This window comes from Typopeltis vanoorti, chromosome 17, assembly GCF_054136105.1.
Source record: "Typopeltis vanoorti isolate ZY-2024b chromosome 17, IOZ_Tvanoo_1.0, whole genome shotgun sequence".
NCBI classification, from domain to species: domain Eukaryota; kingdom Metazoa; phylum Arthropoda; class Arachnida; order Uropygi; family Thelyphonidae; genus Typopeltis; species Typopeltis vanoorti.
Genome location: NC_143565.1, coordinates 29,603,756 through 29,622,319, shown reverse-complemented (window position 1 = coordinate 29,622,319; position 18,564 = coordinate 29,603,756). Strand labels below are relative to the sequence as shown.

General features: G+C 34.6%; 1 protein-coding gene across 2 annotated transcripts in view; it reads right to left on the bottom strand.

Moving 5' to 3' along the window:
* LOC150097252 (soluble calcium-activated nucleotidase 1) overlaps positions 1-18,274 on the bottom strand; it is a 66,631-nt gene extending 48,357 nt beyond the window's left edge. The window contains exons 1-2 of one of the 2 annotated variants that reach the window (XM_090407020.1): positions 18,163-18,274; positions 8,135-8,853 (exon numbers count right to left, since the gene is read on the bottom strand). In XM_090407020.1, the coding sequence (XP_090263146.1) occupies positions 8,135-8,762 (628 nt within the window). In that variant the 5' untranslated portion in view covers positions 8,763-8,853; positions 18,163-18,274. Of the gene's footprint in view, positions 1-8,134; positions 8,854-18,150 lie in introns of both variants that reach the window. The other variant, XM_090407019.1, reaches the window with a different exon arrangement.
* Between the last annotated feature and the right edge of the window lie 290 nt (positions 18,275-18,564).

The following is an 18,564-nucleotide window of genomic DNA, read 5'->3' as shown; positions in this document are numbered from 1 at the left end:
TAGCCCTTTGGCTTATTACCTTAGTAATTAACAATAATTAACAATATAAGAGTGCACCACTTCGGCAATTCAATAGTAGAAGTATGTAAGTTCGTGTTCGCTTAAAAACCTTGATATTCCAAGGCTACCTACTCACTGATGAGACCTCAAAAAAAGTTGAAACCAGTCTGGGTAGTGACCTCTTCTCATAATGTAAAACAATATATATACATCTCTTAGGAGCTGGGTTTTACATTATGAGAGAATATTAAAGTTAGTGATGGAGCTTGCTCCACCTTTGCATGGAGTTGCCCTGGTGTTGTACTACCCAAGCGATCATTTACACTTGGGATAGTTTTTTCGGCATAAAACTCTATGGATTTCGATCCGAGTTTCGGACCTGGCTATAAAATAAGATGGGATTTACTATCTCCCTTTCTATTAATGATTATTATTATTATTATTATTATTCAGGCCTCCATGGAGTTAAGAGACTCATCATGGGAGGTCCTTCCTAGGAAACACAAAGTCTATCATACCACTCCTTGAGCTCACCGACCACTCTCTCAGACAATACACTCTACAGTTCCCCCATCCTCCACGCAAAGAAACCACTCCTCATGATGGTTAATGATGGTTAAGTATTTACTGGACTTTTGCTCAGGACATGAACCACTCATTACTAACACCACGATCCAACATAAAGATGTTCACATGGAGAGAAGACATAAGAAATAAGAAAAAACCTCATTGACTATGTCATTGTTGATAGTGATATCATCATGATGGTTCAGGATACAAGAGTGTACAGAGGATTTGAAACTGCAAGTGACTATTACTTGGTAACTAAGCATGATAAAAATGGCTATCACATTGAAAAGAACAGTATGTAAGACAGTTTTAAAGAGAATTAAAGCTGAGAAGCTTTTACAGGTAAATTGTGGACTGGACTATACAAACATTATTGAAAAAAAAATGAAAGAAATTGAAAAGAACCAAATGTTGGAGTCTCAGTGGCCAACACTAAAGAACATAGTTATTCATCTAGGGGGGGGGGGGGTATGTAGTGAAGTTGTCTGGAAGTATAGAAAAATAAGAACACCATGATGAACACAAGAAGTTAAAGGAGTCCTGGAAAAAAAAGAAAGCATACCAAAAGTTCCTTGCAAATAAGTTGGCAGATACCCTAAAAGAATAGAGAGAAAAAAAAAAGTAAGAGAATTAAGCTATGTGTAAAAGTAGCTAAACAAAAGTCATGGAAAGACTTTGGTAAGAGTATGGACAACATATAACAGGAAGGTGGCAAAATGTTCTGGAGGCTATCGAAGAAGCTTAGAAATGGAGGAAAGAGTACTGTAAAAGGAATCAAAGATGATAAAGGTGGCATGAAAACTGGAGATAAGGATAGCCTAGATGTCTGGAGTATTTACTTTGAAAAACTGTTAAATGAACAAAGCAGTGATAGAACCATGCTATAAAAATTTTCAAGAGGGCAAAGAGGAGTACATATCAATACTTGAGATAGAAAAAGCCATCAAAAACATGAAATGTGGAAAGGGCTGGAGTAGATGATATTCGACCGAAATGTTTATGTATGGAGGTATAAATCCTTTCCTTCACGGTTACACAGTGATCACGATCAGAATTCATTATAAAAAATTATGGCAACAACTACCGTGCTAGAGTAAAACTTCAGTTTAATATAAACCAAAATAATCACTTGACGTTTCGACCTTCACATTAAGATCATCATCTGAAGTATACACATATATACAAAGAAACAAGCTGCACTACAATCTACATGATATAATACAGTTACAGTGATCTGGTCAACTGTTAAAACTACTGACCTGACCTCTAGTGAAAAAAAATTACTACATCAATGCTAGATGGCCATTAGAGTGCTAAAGTCAGGGTTTGCTGGAAAATTTGAAAAACTAAGTGGGCTGAATGAGTGCCATCCAAATTCTTGGGATTTTTATGCCACCATTACTGTTAATAGCAGGATTAAACATCCTAATCTTGACCAAATCAATGTAACTTTAGCATACCATGTAGACTGTAGTGCAGCTTGTTTCTTTGTATATATGTGTATACTCAAATGATGTGAAGGTCGAAACATCAAGTGATTATTTTGGTTTATATTAAACTGAAGTTTTACACTAACACAGTAGTGTTTCTATAATTTTTATAATGAATGGAGATATAAAATTGCAATGGTATAAGAAAGGTATAAAACATGCAGTGGCTGAAATGCAAAATTCAGAGAACATGGTCAAAAGGTCGAATTCTCAATGATTGGAGTAGAAGTCTCATAATACCCATCTATAAAAAAGGAATAAAACAGAATGTGAGAATTACAGAGAAATTTCTCTACTAAGTGTTATGGGTAAGATTTATACAAGCATACTTAAAAAGAGGTTGAGAAAGATTGTGGAAGAGAAACTTGGAGAACAAGAAGCTGGGGTTTGGGTCAAATAGAAGTTGTGAAGATCAGATTTTCACTTTAAGACAAATAGTTGAGAAATCATAGGAATATGACAATTATCTGTACTTATGTTTTGTAGATTTTGAAGTGTTCTGGGTAAGATTTATGCAAACATACTTGAAAAGAGGTTGAGAAAGATTCTGGAAGAGAAACTTGGAGAACAACAAGTTGGGTTCAGGCCAAATAGAAGTTGTGAAGATCAGATTTTCACTTTAAGATAAATAGTTGAGAAATCATAGGAATATGACAATTATCTGTACTTATATTTTGTAGATCTGGAAAAGGCGTATGAAAATGTACCAGAGAAAAGTTTTTCGAAATTAGCTGTATACAAGATGGTGTTCAAGCCAGTTTATAGTTATGAATCTGAGAATTGGGTTAGAAATAAAGCACTGATCAAAGATCAGAGACCACAGATATGAGGGTTCTGAGAAAAATTAGGATAGTGAACCAATGAGTCAGCTTGTGCTCTTAGAGAATACAGAGACAAATGCAAGAAAGCTAAACACTGTGTAAAACTAGCTAAACAAAAGTCATAAGGAGACTTTGGTAAGAACATAGAAAATAAATATCAAGAAGGCGGCAAAATATTCTGGAGGTTGTTGAAGAAGCTCAGAAATGGAGGAAACAGTGCTATAAAAGGAATTAGAGATGATAGAGGTAACATGAAAACTGGAGAAAAAGATATCATTGATGGATGGAATAATTACTTCGAAAAATTGCTAAATGAAACAATCAGTGACAGAACCGTGGTAAAAAACACTGACCAGGCATGCAATCAGGAACACATATCCATACTCGAAGTAGAAAAAGCCATCAAAAGCCTGAAATGTGGAAAGGCAGCTGAAGCAGATGATATTTGACCAGAAATGCTCAAGTATGGAGGTATAAAAGTCTTAAAGTGGCTGCACTGCATAGTTCAGAAGGCCTGGACAGAGGGATGAACTCCAGATGATTTTGGAGTAGAACGCTCATAGTACTCATATATAAAAAGGGAAATAAAACCGAATGTGAGAATTACAGAGGTGTTTCTCTACTGAGTGTTCATGGTAAGATTTATACAAGTATACTTGAGAAACAGTTGAGAAGGATTGTGGAAGAGAAGCTTGGTGAAGAACAAGCTGGATTCAAGCAAAATAGAAGCTGTCAGGATCAGATTTTCACTTTACACAAATAGTTGAGAAAACATGGGAATATAACAAATATCTGTATTTAAGTTTTGTAGATCTGGAAAAGGCATATGACAAGGTGCCAAGAGAAAAGCTATTCAAAACGCTACAGTTGTATGGTGTTGATGGAGCATTATATCAAGCAATACTTAGTCTTTATCTGAGTTGTAAGTCTGCTGACTTACAACTCAGATAAAGACTAAGTATTGCTTAGTCTTTATCTGAGTTGACTTAGAATTGAATCAAGTACAGGAAGATGGTTTTATGTTAAATCTAGTGTCAGACAAGGATGTACATTATCCCTTCTGTTATTATCTATATGGATCAAATTATGAAGGAAAATGGTATTAAACCTGATATCAAAATTGGAGATGTTAATGTCAGCTCTTTGATTTTATGCTATACTTCTAAATAAATCTGCTGCAAGTTTGCAAGATTCCCTGACTAAAATGAATAACTGTTGTAATAGATTTGGTATGAAGGTCAGCACTAAAAATACAAAGACAATGAAAACAGGCAGAATTTAAAAATATCAACTGCATTGTGAATGGAAAACCTATAGCACAAGTAAAATATTTCAGCTACTTTGGCATGATATTTAGTGAATATGGTAAATTAAATATGGAAATAAACAGCAGTATCAACAAAGCTGGTATGGTAGAAAGTCAACTGAATAAATTTATATGGAATAAGAAAAATTAGTCAAAACATTAAATTAGCTATATACAAGACAGTGTTCAAACCAATTTTAACTTATGGATCTGACAGCTGGGTGAGAAGTAAAAAACTTGACCAAAGACTAGAGATATGAGAAGATATGATATGAGAGTTCTGAGAAAGATTAGGAGCATAAACAGATGGCATCAATGGCAATATCATATTAAAAATGTGGATATTAGGAAAGAACTTGACATTGTTAGCATTCAGGGAATGTGTTAGTCAGGTAGTATGGTCACTTAAACAGAATGGGAGAGGAAAGATTAACAAAACAAGTGTTCTCTACCAGGTTAGCAAGGAAAAGATTCAGAGGAAGACCAAGATATATGTGGATTGATATGGTAAAAAGTTCTTAGAAAATAGAAATATAAGATCTGATAATGTTGGAGTGTTGACAGGTAACAGATTGATTTTGAGGAAAATTGTAGATAGGAAGTTAATAATGATGAAAATTTTTCATGTAGTACTATCCTATCCTGTACTGCACACTCCTTGAAGGTACATGTCTGGAATTTGATGATGATGATTTTATTAGTTCATGACATCTCCAAAGACTCTTAAATGCTCATCCAGGGACGGCATCTACTCTACAACTCTCCATCTCCACTGCTTAACCCACCACTACAGTGAAACCACCACTATCATCATCATCTACACCAATGCCATCTACTGCTTAACACCATTATTTTTTGTCTGTAAATTGCAAGGCTGATTTATGTGTATGCAGGATGGAAACCTGAGTTTCCAGGAGAAAAAACTGCTATCTCCGTATGAGATTTGCAGATGATGTGAAGCTCGAGAGGATTAATGCCGATTAATGGTAATAATGCTGATGTTTTCTCTTCAAGTGAATTTGAATAAGGTGGGAAAAGTAATAGGGATATCAGTTTAATGCAGCTAAATGAAATTTGGGCTCCACAGATGAGAGATTGCATACTTTATTTGTGGATCTCTACTAGAGGAAGTGGATGAGACTAACGATCTTGAGATGATCGATATAAATTTGAAGTTTAGGGCTAATTTTGCAAAGGTGGAGAAGACAACCTAGAAATATAGGGGAACCATAACTGCTGAAACTGTAGGGATTTGGATCCTCCTCATTTGAGGATACAGTAGTAAAATAGTTCAATAGGCTGGTTGCTAGTTAGTGAATGGGTCTGAACCAGTAAGTAAGAAATCTGGAGGCTATCATTCAGTTAGCTCAAATCTTGAGCCACTTATACGAAGGGCAGATAGATATTAGATTCCTGTTCCATGGATTTTAGAGTGTTGGTTATTTAAATGTACTAAAAATTTATTTAATATGTCTGGACCATATAGCCAAATAGCAAACACATAATCAGCATGGTGTAGCCAAAGCACTGGTTTGGGAGAGTAGCTGTACTGATAGCTTGGCTTTCTAAGTCTTCTAGGTAGAAATTTGCTGAAGGGGAGGGAAAGCTTGTGGCTGTCCCATTTAGTGTTTGTATATTTTGCCTTTCATTGTGAAATAACCAGCATGTACTATAAATTTGAATAATTCAAATATGTCTGGGGGAAATATGATTAACAAGTGAAGGGTCTTAATGGTACATTAGCGGATAATGATGTAATATTTAAAGTAATTGTTATGTCCTGAATTTTTTAAAATATGATCTTTCAATATACTTTTTACATGAACAAATTTTAACAAATGAGGAAGAATTAACTGGGGGGGGGGGCAGCTAGTAATTTAGCAAAATGATTAGCACATTTATATGTAGGGCTGTTTATACCATCAAGATTTGGGTGTAGGGATGTATGTTTGTGAATTTTCTGGGTGGCTTTACATGAAAAAGCTTGAGTTTGTTCAGCTTCCTTAGGCTAAGCAGAGACTTTTTGAAGTAATTCATAAACTTTATTCTTTGTGAGTTAGCAGAATCTATGATTCTGTATGTAAAGTGATCTTGTAAACAAATGCACATTTTCTTTCATATTTGTCTGATTATTTATCACAATAGTGTTACTTTTGTCTGCTTTGGTTATCAATGTATTGTTATTATTGAATATTTCTTTTAATTTTATTTACAGGATTTTTCATATAATAGAACAAGAAGCCATCCCTGGAAGTTGCAAAAGGAGATGGTGAGCAGGAGTGTGAGAAGTGGCTTTTTCTTCTTTTTTTTTTTTTTTTTTTGTATGGAGGGTGTTTGGATCATTGAATTTATTACCAGATGGTGAATTTGAGGACAGTGAATGGGTTTATAGACTAGTATGATAGATAATGTTTCAGATGAGCCTTCCACAATGTCTTATGACTTCAAAGAGGCTCAATAATAATAATAATAAATAATATTTAACTCAAAATGCTTAATGAATGTACACTTTACAATAACTGCATCATAAAATTTAGAAGCGCCGATTAAATATTGAATCTAATGACTGAACTTGAGCTCTCAAGCTCAGTCATTGGATTACTGAAGCCACACAAGCACAAACAATGAAAATAAGATGAAGTCAGGACAAATAGGAATCAAGATTAAGCATATTTAAGGTGCTATGGTCATTTAAGCAAAATAGAAGCTAGCAGCAAAACATTTGTTTGAAGCAAACATACCAGTGACAAAACAGAAAGGAAGCCCATAGCATGGAATGGGTGATGCAATTAGTTTTGCTTTAAAAGAAAAATGAGTAAGTGCTTATTAATGATCAGATTGAGATTTTTAGATCATTAATAATCTCCAAGAAAACTTAATAAAATCTTAAAAGTGCTGTAGTGTCACAATATCCTTCACACCACAGTTTATATTCCAGAAAATTATGGTTATACGGACTACACAAATTCAACTCGTGATTACAGAAATGTGTCAAGTTTGTGTACTTTTTAAAATAAACATTAGAATTACAGAGTTAAAATAGATTAACTACTTTGAGAGTTAATCACTAACTTAAAATGAACTTGGTAATTAACACTTGCAAAGTAACTCAAAATGTTAAGTGGCAATTTTATTGTCTGAATTCTCTGTCACAAATAACTTCTTAAATAGTCCATCCAGACTGAGTTGCTCTTGCAACACAGTTCAATAACAGCTAAATATAATTACATTTATTCCATCATAATAAGGATAATGCCATTATATATTATGGCAGAATAAACCACCTTAGCTGCTAACCTATATGTTAGGTGTTTTCATATAGATCATGGGGGCTAAGGAGCCATGAGATAGTATCAATTAATGTGTTCTTGGGATGGACTATCTGTTTTGCAGGAGAAAACTATGAGAAAAAAATCTCCCATCTTCACCTCTGGTAATGACAAAAAGGACTTCAAAAATATTTGAAGTCCTTTTTGCCATTTCAGGGCTTCCTGACCATGGAAGTACACTGTTCTTTCAACTATACCACAAATGTATTGCTTACACAGATAAACCACAATATCTTGTTTTCCTCTATGAGCATGAAGTTACTTCTTTGATGACTAACAAAATCAACACTTGAGAGATGTTGCATGTAACTTTTCAGTTAAAAAAAAAATCAGAGAAGTATTTTTGAGAAAGAGTCAGGGCAACACTTAAATATTAGACAATAAACCACCCAAATGATAACACAGATAAAATATGTCAAAAATATAAGTTTCAATAGTATCCAAACATTATATTAACTTTATGGATACTTTACATTCACGTAATTATTGACATGTAAATATGTCAAGACTGGTTTGGCAGTTAATATATTACTAATAATAATTATAATGAAAGTCTAATTTATTATGCGACATATTTATGCAGCTGAGATAACACACTGCACATAATATGAATCCTACCTTTTGAAGACTTTCCATTTCCATCTGTTAAAATAACCCACGGGATGACCACATCTCCTAAAATTTCATAAATAACTCCAGTCCTATCATCCACTGTGAGTAATCTTCCATTAAAAACTATTAATTCAGACAATTCCATTCCTCTTCCAGCCTGAGACAAGGTGGATTTTAGGGTCACAACATCTTTATCCCACTCTATATTGACATATTTTGTAGCAACATTAATAGTTAAATAACCTTTCCTCAGATAACTTACCCATAAAAATGGATCATTAGTATCTTTTGAAGCTGTATCTAAGTCAGAAATCAGTGCAATTCGGTATTTTAAGCCATGTGCTGTTTCCACAGGTGGGGTCAGAGGATAAGAAGAATTATAGGCCCACTGAGGTTTATATATTACACTACTGGTAACATGCCTATGGCCATGTTCATTGTGCGACATTAAATCATTGGTAAGTTGACCACCATTCCGTGTAGGTATAACAACATATAAAACCATTAAAACTGCTACACCAAGAAAGGCTACAGCAACAACAAACTGTGTTTGAATCCTAAGTGTAGAATTTCCAACTCTGTAAGCAGTAGGCATCCGCACTGCCTGCCGCCAGTCATGAACAGTAGGATTCATGGCAAATCCACCACGTGCACAAAGCCTGTCACTTACTTTAAGCACGAGCACATTTTCACAGAAAAGAGTTGATCTCCATGACTGATGCAGTCTAAAAAAAACAAACAAACAAAAATAGATTAACCATTTTATATATAGCAGAACATAAAACTTATATAGTAGAATAATAAACTATTTTCATTATTAAAATTAATTTTTTTTAAATATAAATATTACTTTATTATAATTTTAGTATATACTTTGCAATGATTAAAAACTATTGAAAAATATACTATGATACAGTTCATGAACTATATATATGTACACATACAACTAACAATGTATTATCTTCTCTGCTAGAGTGAGACATATCTGCAAAACCTTCTCACACTAGCCTAGAATGATCATATTCATAATTTTGCTGATGAAACATTTGAGCACTCTCCATCTTTCTCTTCTTCCTTCAACAAATCTGGTGCTCAAATGCATCATTATATTCTAAAACCAATGTCTTAAACACTGATTTCCTCAGGAATTCACAACATGCAACTAGAATATAAATTAAATTAAATTTAATATATATTTCCAATATTTCGGCAACGTCATGTTGCAATCTTCAAAGGAACTTAAAATAAAGACACATGCATGCAGGCACTATACACAGTAAATGAGGACGAAGCAAGGAAGCTATTGTTTCTCCTAAAAGTCCTGATGGAGAAAAGGAGTTCCCCCTATGTAGGTATTCTTGGCTGAAGGTCTCCTGATGTACGTCTCCCAAATTTGGGGCAGTCTCATGCAACCAAATTTGTTGTATGAGACTTATTTCTTAGGGCTGAGGCTGATTCCATGAAAAGTATTTCAAATTTGAACTTGCTACAGTGTATTATTGTGGCTTTCTTCCACCATATTCTGTGGCATGTATCCAGAGCATGGTCTGCAAGACCAGAGTGGCTATACTGGTGAAAACAGATGTAGTCCTGGTGTTCTGAGATTCTGATATTCGCTGTTTGACCTGCCTGTTTGGCCAAAGTAGGACAGCTTACAGCTGAAAGGGACCTGGTATACACCAGGCAGGTCTAGTGGAAGTGGTTGGTCTTTAGCAGAGCAGATAAGGGATGTCAATTTTCTATATAGTCTATAACAAGAGGTCAAGTCATGTTTTTTTAAGATTTTGGTAATTTTTTTCCGAGGTATCTTGGATGTAGGGAATGGTGATGAATTTAGAGTAATCCTTGTTCTGAAGGGGGGGGGGAAGGTTGTGGTTTACTGGTTTCAATATTTTTTGGAGGGGATAGCCATTGGCTGAGAAAGTGTTGAGGATGTGATTTAGTTCAGTAGTTAGGGCATTGTTATTTGAACAGATTAGATTAGCCCTGTTGTGTAGTGTCTTAATAACTCCATATTGTTGTGGTGTGTGTGTGGGGGGGGGGATTGTTGGCGAATGTATGCCTGTATGGGTGGGTTTTCTATAAACTGAGAAAACCAAGGTTCCATCAGGCTGGTGGGTTTAGATTTCGGTAATTTTTTTCCGAGGTGCCTCGAATGTAGGGAATGGTAATGGATTTAAAGTAAAATTGGCATCCCTTATCTGTTCCACTAAAGACCAACCACTTCCCCTAAACCTACCTGGTGTATACCAGGTCCCTTGCAGCTGTAAGCTGTCCTACTATGGCCAAACAGGCCAGACAGCAAATATCAGAATCTCAGAACACAAGGACTACATTCGTTTTTCACCAGTATAGCCACTCTGGTCTTGCAGACCATGCTCTGGATACATGCCATAGAATACAGTGGAAGAAAGCCACAATAATACACTATAGCAAGTTCAAATTTGAAAGTCTTTTCATGGAATCAGCCTCAGCCCTAAGAAACATGCCAAACCTCAACAAATTTGGTTGCATGAGACTGCCCCAAATTTGGGAGACATACATCAGGAGACCTTCAGCCCAAAGGCCAAGAATACCTACATAGCCCACTAAGGATAACCATCAGGACTTTTAGGAGAAACAATAGCTTCCTTGCTTCATCCTCATTTACTGTGTGTAGTGCCTGCATGCATGTGTCTTTATTTTAAGTTCCTTTGAAGATGGCAATGTGACGTTGCTGAAATATTGGAAATATATATTAAAGTTTAATTTAATTTATATTCTAGTGTATGCATTGTTAATTCCTTAAATTAATTAATAATCATGTATAATCAATGTTTATCAATCATAAACCTTTCTATGAGAATTATTCTCATGAGAAGAGGATAATTGATGAATTTCAATACTGTCAAAACAAAATCATGTCTTAATTTCTTGGAAAAGTAAGACGGTATTGTGAAAAGTTTTGATACCCTTCCATTCTCCAGTCAAGATCAATTTCTTTTGTTGAGTTGACTTTTATATCCAGCCTATCCTGGCAAAAAGATAGCCTGCAAAAAAACATTCTCTTTCTTTCACAACACTATTTTATGTCTACACAACTCCTAATGCTTTATACATCTAAAATCAACATAACCATGGCATATTGTTCTTACATTTGGGTTGGTGTATCAAAAGCCTTAAGAATGCTTGTTTTATTTGTGACTCCTTTCTCACAAACTCCAACAGTTCATACAAAGAAACTCAAGTTTTTCATCTAGCAAAACAAACAAACTAGCCAGAAGAATTAACATGCAATTAACAGACATAATACACTGGGCTTAGTTACCATAGTTACTGCAGCCTTAATTTCAAACTACAATCACCTTCCAATAACTTTCATAATGGATGCTGCTTTGATGAATTGGTTTCCATTCTTCCACTTTCCTCTCATCATATAAAATACAAGTAATGTTTGTCAACATCTAGTTGTGTTCAGAAAATATGTAAAATCAAATACAACGAATTTTTTAATTTATATAAAATGCTTAATTATTACTTCTCATATATCTCCATGGATCCCGAAGATCTATCACAGCAGGCTCACACTAACCATTTGTCAAACAATACCTATCATACTTCTCCTTGAAGTTATTTACTGACAAAAACATACAAATGGCTCTAGCAATCTATTTCACTCATTTACCACTCTCTAAGCAACAACATGCCCTCTAAGTTTCAACTAGTGCCGGGCTGGTTGGCTGAGTGGTTAGTGTATCCACTCTTCAGCCAAAAGGCTGCGGGTTTGAATCCCGCTGTGGGCATGGATGTTTGTGATTGTCTGTGAAAATACTAGTGGTGGACAGTAGATGGCGTTGGTATAGACGATGCGGATGGTTGGATGAGGTTGAATGGTGGACACAGAGATTTGTAGAGTAGGTGTCCTCCCTTGATGAGTCTTTGGACTTCCTGGAGGTGTCAAACAATAATAATAAAACTATCTACAAACAAACAAGCAAACAAAAAAACTCTTTCTTTTTCCCTACCTACCCATAAGCACTACCAAATCCTTAATCATCAATTTCTTGCAGTACACAGGTTGTAATCTTTTCATTGAACCAGGAACCAATATGGTGATAGTATCACTATCTTGCATGATCTTCACATTATGTATATTAACTACTCCACTATCTAGTTTTGCTATGTGCTATTCTGTAGTTTGAATTCTGGTATGGGCATGAATGTTTTATGTCTCAAGATGGAAGATGAAGTTCATTACCCAGTATGAGACCACGACTTTACTTGAAGAGCTGAGGTAGCTTGAAAAAGTTCCATGTTTAGTCTCTAGTACAGAGTTTCCAGATTATGTAAGAAATACAAAAAAGCTCTTAACGAAAGGGTGTCAAAAGCTAAGGATGAACTACGTTTTTACCTGTATATGAAAAAATTGTCACAACTACAGTGAAATGTGGACATAAATTTATTGCCAGCATTCTAATAAATTATATGACACACAAAATTTATAAATTTTGTACAAATAAAATTACAATATGTTTTTGACAAAAGTTGCAAATTTCCTAAGGACATAGTTATGGAATTAATGTACAGTGCATATAGAAAACTATATGGAGACATTTCAGTACAGAATATGTCCACCACAACCTGCAACACAGCTCTCAAAATGTTGTCATACCATACTTAGCACCAAGTGATTCAGGAATTCTTGAGGAAAACTGGCACACTCTTCCTTCAGAGCAAGGATAGGTGTTGTTTGTTTTCTGGAGGGGAATTTCAAACAACAATGCATCTCCCTACTGCATCCCAAATGTGTTCTATGGGGTTGAGATCTGGATAGCGTGCTGGTCACTTGATTTGATTAATATCTTTGGTCTCCATAAGTATCTGCACTCCTCATGTGGTGTGGCATTATCATCCATAAAAATGAATTCTTTGTCTATAACACCACAGAACAATCTAACATGATATTGAAAAACTTCGTTGCAATCATAGTCTTCACAAGTCATAATCTCTTTTTCAATGAGCTGTGGATAAAGGGATGCAGATTGCAGGCTTTCGGGTGTAAAGGCCCACATGTCGCAGATGTCTTGCCAAGATAGCCACGTTGTGCTTGAATGGAGGCGACTTGTAAGCTGACCTGCCGAGGTGTGTTGATTATGTTTTGCTGTTATAACAAAAAATCTGTCTTTATGCTCTCTGGTAGAGTGAGGGAGACCTCTTAGCAAACATCTGGAATGCATTCCATTTTTTTGAAACACTGTACAGAGCCTGGACACAACAGTATGTGAGATTCCAAATTCTCTGGCAATATCAGAAATTCTGCAGCCTTCTTCAAGCTTTCCGATAATCATCTGTGTGAAATCATCTAGATCATAGGTGGCTAACAGCAGGCCCATGGGCTGCATGCGGCCCGTGATGTGATTTTGTGCAGCCCGCGGCAGGATAAAAACTATATTAAATTATATGTATTATCAATTTAGCTATTAGTTTCGACTGCAGATTTTCTGATTGATATACTAGTTATATTCATTATTTCTGATGATGGAAACAATTTATATTCTCAACAAGTAATCAAAATTGCTTTAAAAAGATTACTCAATTTATAAAATCTACTGCGTCTCCGTGCGAGTTGTAGTAGTGGGAGTGGTAGATTTCTATGCGCTCCAGAGTAAAGCATCATTGAAAGTCCTCATGTGGTGTGGCATTATCACATATATAATCAATGCACATGTGATAATGTACATTGATTATACATGAATACATTTCCTTTGCTCTGGTTACAGTGATCAGTTTCAGAGACTCAATTTCACAGTTAACAGTGTTATTGTTGCAATTTGTGTCCCCTGGTCAGTTACTTCAGCCTTTGTGTACCATGAGTAAGAAATGTAAGATCTGTGAAAAAAAGAGGCCATTTCAGGAGAAATGGGAAAATGAATTTCTGTTTATAAACAATAACAACAACAAACCACAATGCCTTGTGTATTTGCAAGTATTGTCTATGCACAAGGAATATAACCTCAAACGCCACTACATACAGCACCATGCTGCTAAATTCCAAGAATACGTTGGACAAGTACGTACTAAAATTGCACGTAAGTTCTGTATTTAAGTGTGCGGCCAGTGACGCTACCACTCATCATATATTGGCCCTCGTATAGAATGAAGTTGGCCACGCATGATCTAGATGATGTCTTTGAGACATTACAAAACATTCAAGTTTTCAACTTTATTCCTTCATGAAAAAAGCTTTCTTCAAACACACTTCACTTAACTCAGCCTTTTATCCTGTTGGGTGTCACCATATAATCCCTTTGCGTGCAATTCGAAAATTTTAACGTTTTTCCACTTTATACTCAGAATTGTCAGTTATACAAATTGATGCAAGCTGATTCATCTGAACTGGCAGTTGTAATCTTCAGAAATAGTGTTTGTCCTTAGGTTTTGGACACCAGTGCACTAATGTACCATAGGTGAGAGCCACATAAAACAATTTCTCCTTAAATCATTTCCTATATCATTTATGTACAAATTAAACAGAGAACAGCCCACTTACAGAGGTATGCCTTGTAGAATACCACTGGTCACCTGCCTTCTCTTCAATTATGCTCTACCATATACTATTCTTTGATGCCTGTCCATCATTCGCCCTCTTATTCATATCACCAACTCCATACTCATCTCCATTTGCACCAATTTATGGAAATGGATTCTATGTGATATTCTGTTAAATATCTTTGCAAAGTCTAGCAGTATCATGTAACCATTTCCTTTATCCAAATGAATTATCATTTCTTTATTATAAAATAATAATAAAAAGTCTACCCTTCACAAAAATGTGTTGCCCCCATTAATGAACTTTGCTAATACCCTGACTATCACTCCCGAGTGGATCTATAATTTATGCAATGGAACTATTTTGCTCTCTTGGGATCTTACCAGTGATAAGTTATGTGTATGCAGGGGTGTGCCGGCCATATGTGCAATGTGTGCGACACACACAGGCTCCAGGATAGTAAAGGCGCCAAAGAGGAGGAAATACTTTAAAAAAAAAACATTTTTTTAAAGTGATTTGTTTATTGGAGGGGGGGGGGAGGATAGGGGCACCAACTAAAGTTTTGCACACAGGCGCCGTTCACTACTGGTGTGCTACTGGGTATAGGGGCACCAACTTAAGTTTTGCACACAGGTGCTGGACACTACTGGTACATCCCTGTGTGTATATTAAAGTTATATATTATAATGTTACTCAAAACAATAGCAACTCAATTTCATAATTAATTATGAAATCATTTTGAAAACAAACATCTGAATATTAATTGGCCTTATCGAATTATTTTAATGATTGATGATAATAAATTATTATATCAAGAATAGATTAGAATGGCTTGTTGGCCATCTCTTAGCCTACCAACAGTACTAAATATATGACAGGTTTACAATCTTTTGTGAGTGGAATTTGCATAAAATTTGTCAAATTGAAAAGGTTTATTCATTTTCTCTCCCTCAGTAATACCATATGTTCAAGTTATTTGTACATTATATATATAGCTGAACTGTAAAAATTTTAACTCTGGTAGCAGAATTATATATATATTGAACGCTCTACCTGATTATGCTATAAATGTAGAAAATTTTGTATGAAAATTTTTACATGCATAAGAAGAATTAATCTAAAACATTTTTTCAGAGTACATAGGTACAGCGAGCTTTTGCTCTTATTGTGTTGTCACTATAATGTATATTATTCATTAGCAAAAAGTACATTTCTGGTATGTAAAAACAGACAAGAACTCATACTGTAGATGGTTCCAAGCAAAGTATCAATAATGAAAATAAGTTATGTATAATAATATGCTATTCATTATCATCATTGACAGTATACTAGTGCACTATCTACACAAAAATAAATAAATAAATAAAAGTTAAACTTCAAAAAAACCATTACAGTGAGAACACTAGAATAAACATTTGCTTGTACCAAGCTTGAGCTAAAAATGAACTGGGATTTCATCCTACTACAACCTCAAGCTAACTACAACTAATGCAAGCTTTTAAATATGCAAAGAGGACAAGCTTCAAGTATCACACATGCACTCGTCCCCCCCCCCCCTCCTTATCCAGAATTAGGCATTTGCTTATTCTGGCTTCACTGGTCTTTCCATTTTGCAAGTGGTCTTCCTCTTTCTCCCTTTGCTCTATATTTATCTACTTCTCTTGGTATCAGATAGCTTGATATCTTTCCATCCTATATAAATGCTCTTTTCATTTCTCTATATTCCTTGATCTTTTCATTTAAACTATAAATACCTAGCTTTTCTAATGTCTTCATCTTTTATATGGTCTAAATTTACGAATCCTTCGTTTCGTAAAAATCTCATTTCTGCTGTCTGTGCCAGCCTGGTTAGACGAGTGGTTGGTGTACCTGCTCTCCAAACAAAAGGGCATAGGTGGGAATCCTGCTGCAAGCATGGATGGTTGTGATTGTCTTACACCTTGTGTACTTTTATAACCTTTGTTGTCTTTGTGCCATGAAAACCATAAATAACCATCACCACTAGTATTCTACTTTAATCTTTCATTTTAAAATTCCATATTTCTGAAACATATACCAGATTGGGAGTGGCCATTACTTTATATATAAAATTTAAGTTGGGTTTATTATCTTATTTTTATTCGGTAGCTTTTTAATTGTTCCACAGACTTTCTGAAATCCTTCTTTTTTCATTTATATTTATTTTTTGTCTTTTATATATGTAATTATGCAACCAAGAATTATCTATTTTTTGATCTATGATGATCTCCGTCTTTAAATGCCATGATTTTTGTTTTCTTATGAGAAATCTTTAGGCTGTATTGTTAGCTTATTTCATTTAATTCATGAACTGATTTTTGTAAGCTATCTTGCAATATAATCTGAACATCTACATACTGCATTGTATTGTAGTTCTTCTGGTTAACTTGATATTGTATCATTGTTGTTTTCCATGTTTTTAAAATATGATCAATACGTACATGAGCCTCCATAGCTCAGTCTATATAGATGAAACCCTTTGATCAGAAAGAACTGGGTTCGATTCCTGTCAGTGAAGTGAGAAACCTTTGTCTGGTCTCTTTTGACGAAAGGTGAGTTAGCTGGTCTCATACAGAGGTAGAGTTTTATCACCCTTATGGGATGCAGCAGAGGAGTGATGAATTGGCTGCATTAATTTGTTGTAAGATTCTAATTGGGGGGGGGGGGGGCCTCAAAGCGTTCTAAGAAAAAGATGAGAAGGATAGGATCAATACATACAATGAAGAGTTGCAGAAACTACATTGTCTTAATCCTTGATTAATTTTAATTTACTCTGTTCATTTATTACCTAAGTTTATTTTTGTGTTTATTTATAAACTTTGTAGAACTCATAAGAAAAGTAATGGATATTCTTATATTTTAATTCTACTTCATAACTTTTCTCTATATATTTTATCAAAAGCACTCTTGTAATTCTGATCTTTATACAGCATTTTAACAAGGTTGGGATGTTGACTTAAACAGCAACTTCAGAAAATACTTGGAACATGACCTTTGATACCAGTTCTACAGCTTAGTCGTGTATTTAACTTGAATATTTTCTTCCCAATCCTTAAGAATCATATGCATTCAACTCAGTGAACCTTGATATGGTGTATTTGTTTAATTGGTTCTTAACAGAAAACACTTATCAAAGAAATAAATTTATGAATTTTAATAGCAAGACGTAAAATATGGTTGCGTTATCATAAGCGTAATTTACATATGAAAAAAAATCTTCATTAAGGTTTGCTTTAGTCACACTTCAAAATTTATATTTTATTCAATAAAATATGCCATGTTGATTATTTATTAAAGCTTATTCAAAAGAAATCATCATAATCATCAGAAATAAGGGTAACTGAACAAAACCATTGAACGTTATAAGTTGATTTAAGAGTCGTCTCTAGCCTTTTTCATTATAAATAGTAACTCAAATGACAAAAATTCTTCTTATAAAGGCTACGTATTTTTTTTTTTAAAAAGTATTTTATACCTATTATCTTACCAAATGCCCACATAGCGACAAAAAGTGAAACATTTGCGGCATTAAACATAACGTGTCAGATGATGACGAAGTCGATGTAACCAAAGTTTCCACTAGAAACTCAATTTCTCGCTTCCCATCAACAGAGCAAAAGAAAAATTATTCTTAGTTAAACCCGGATAGAGATTCCAGTTTTTTTTTTTTTTTTTTTTTTGGAGGGGAGGATATTGATATTAATAGGGGAAATGGAAGTGACTCAAAAATACATACTGTATACTGCATTATTATTAAATACCCATCATTTCGCAAATATAATTTAATAAAACTTCTCAATAATAACATTTATTTCCATTTTTTAATTTGTATGATACTTCAGACAACATATATAGAAATGTTTATTATTATTACTATTTTATAAATGAA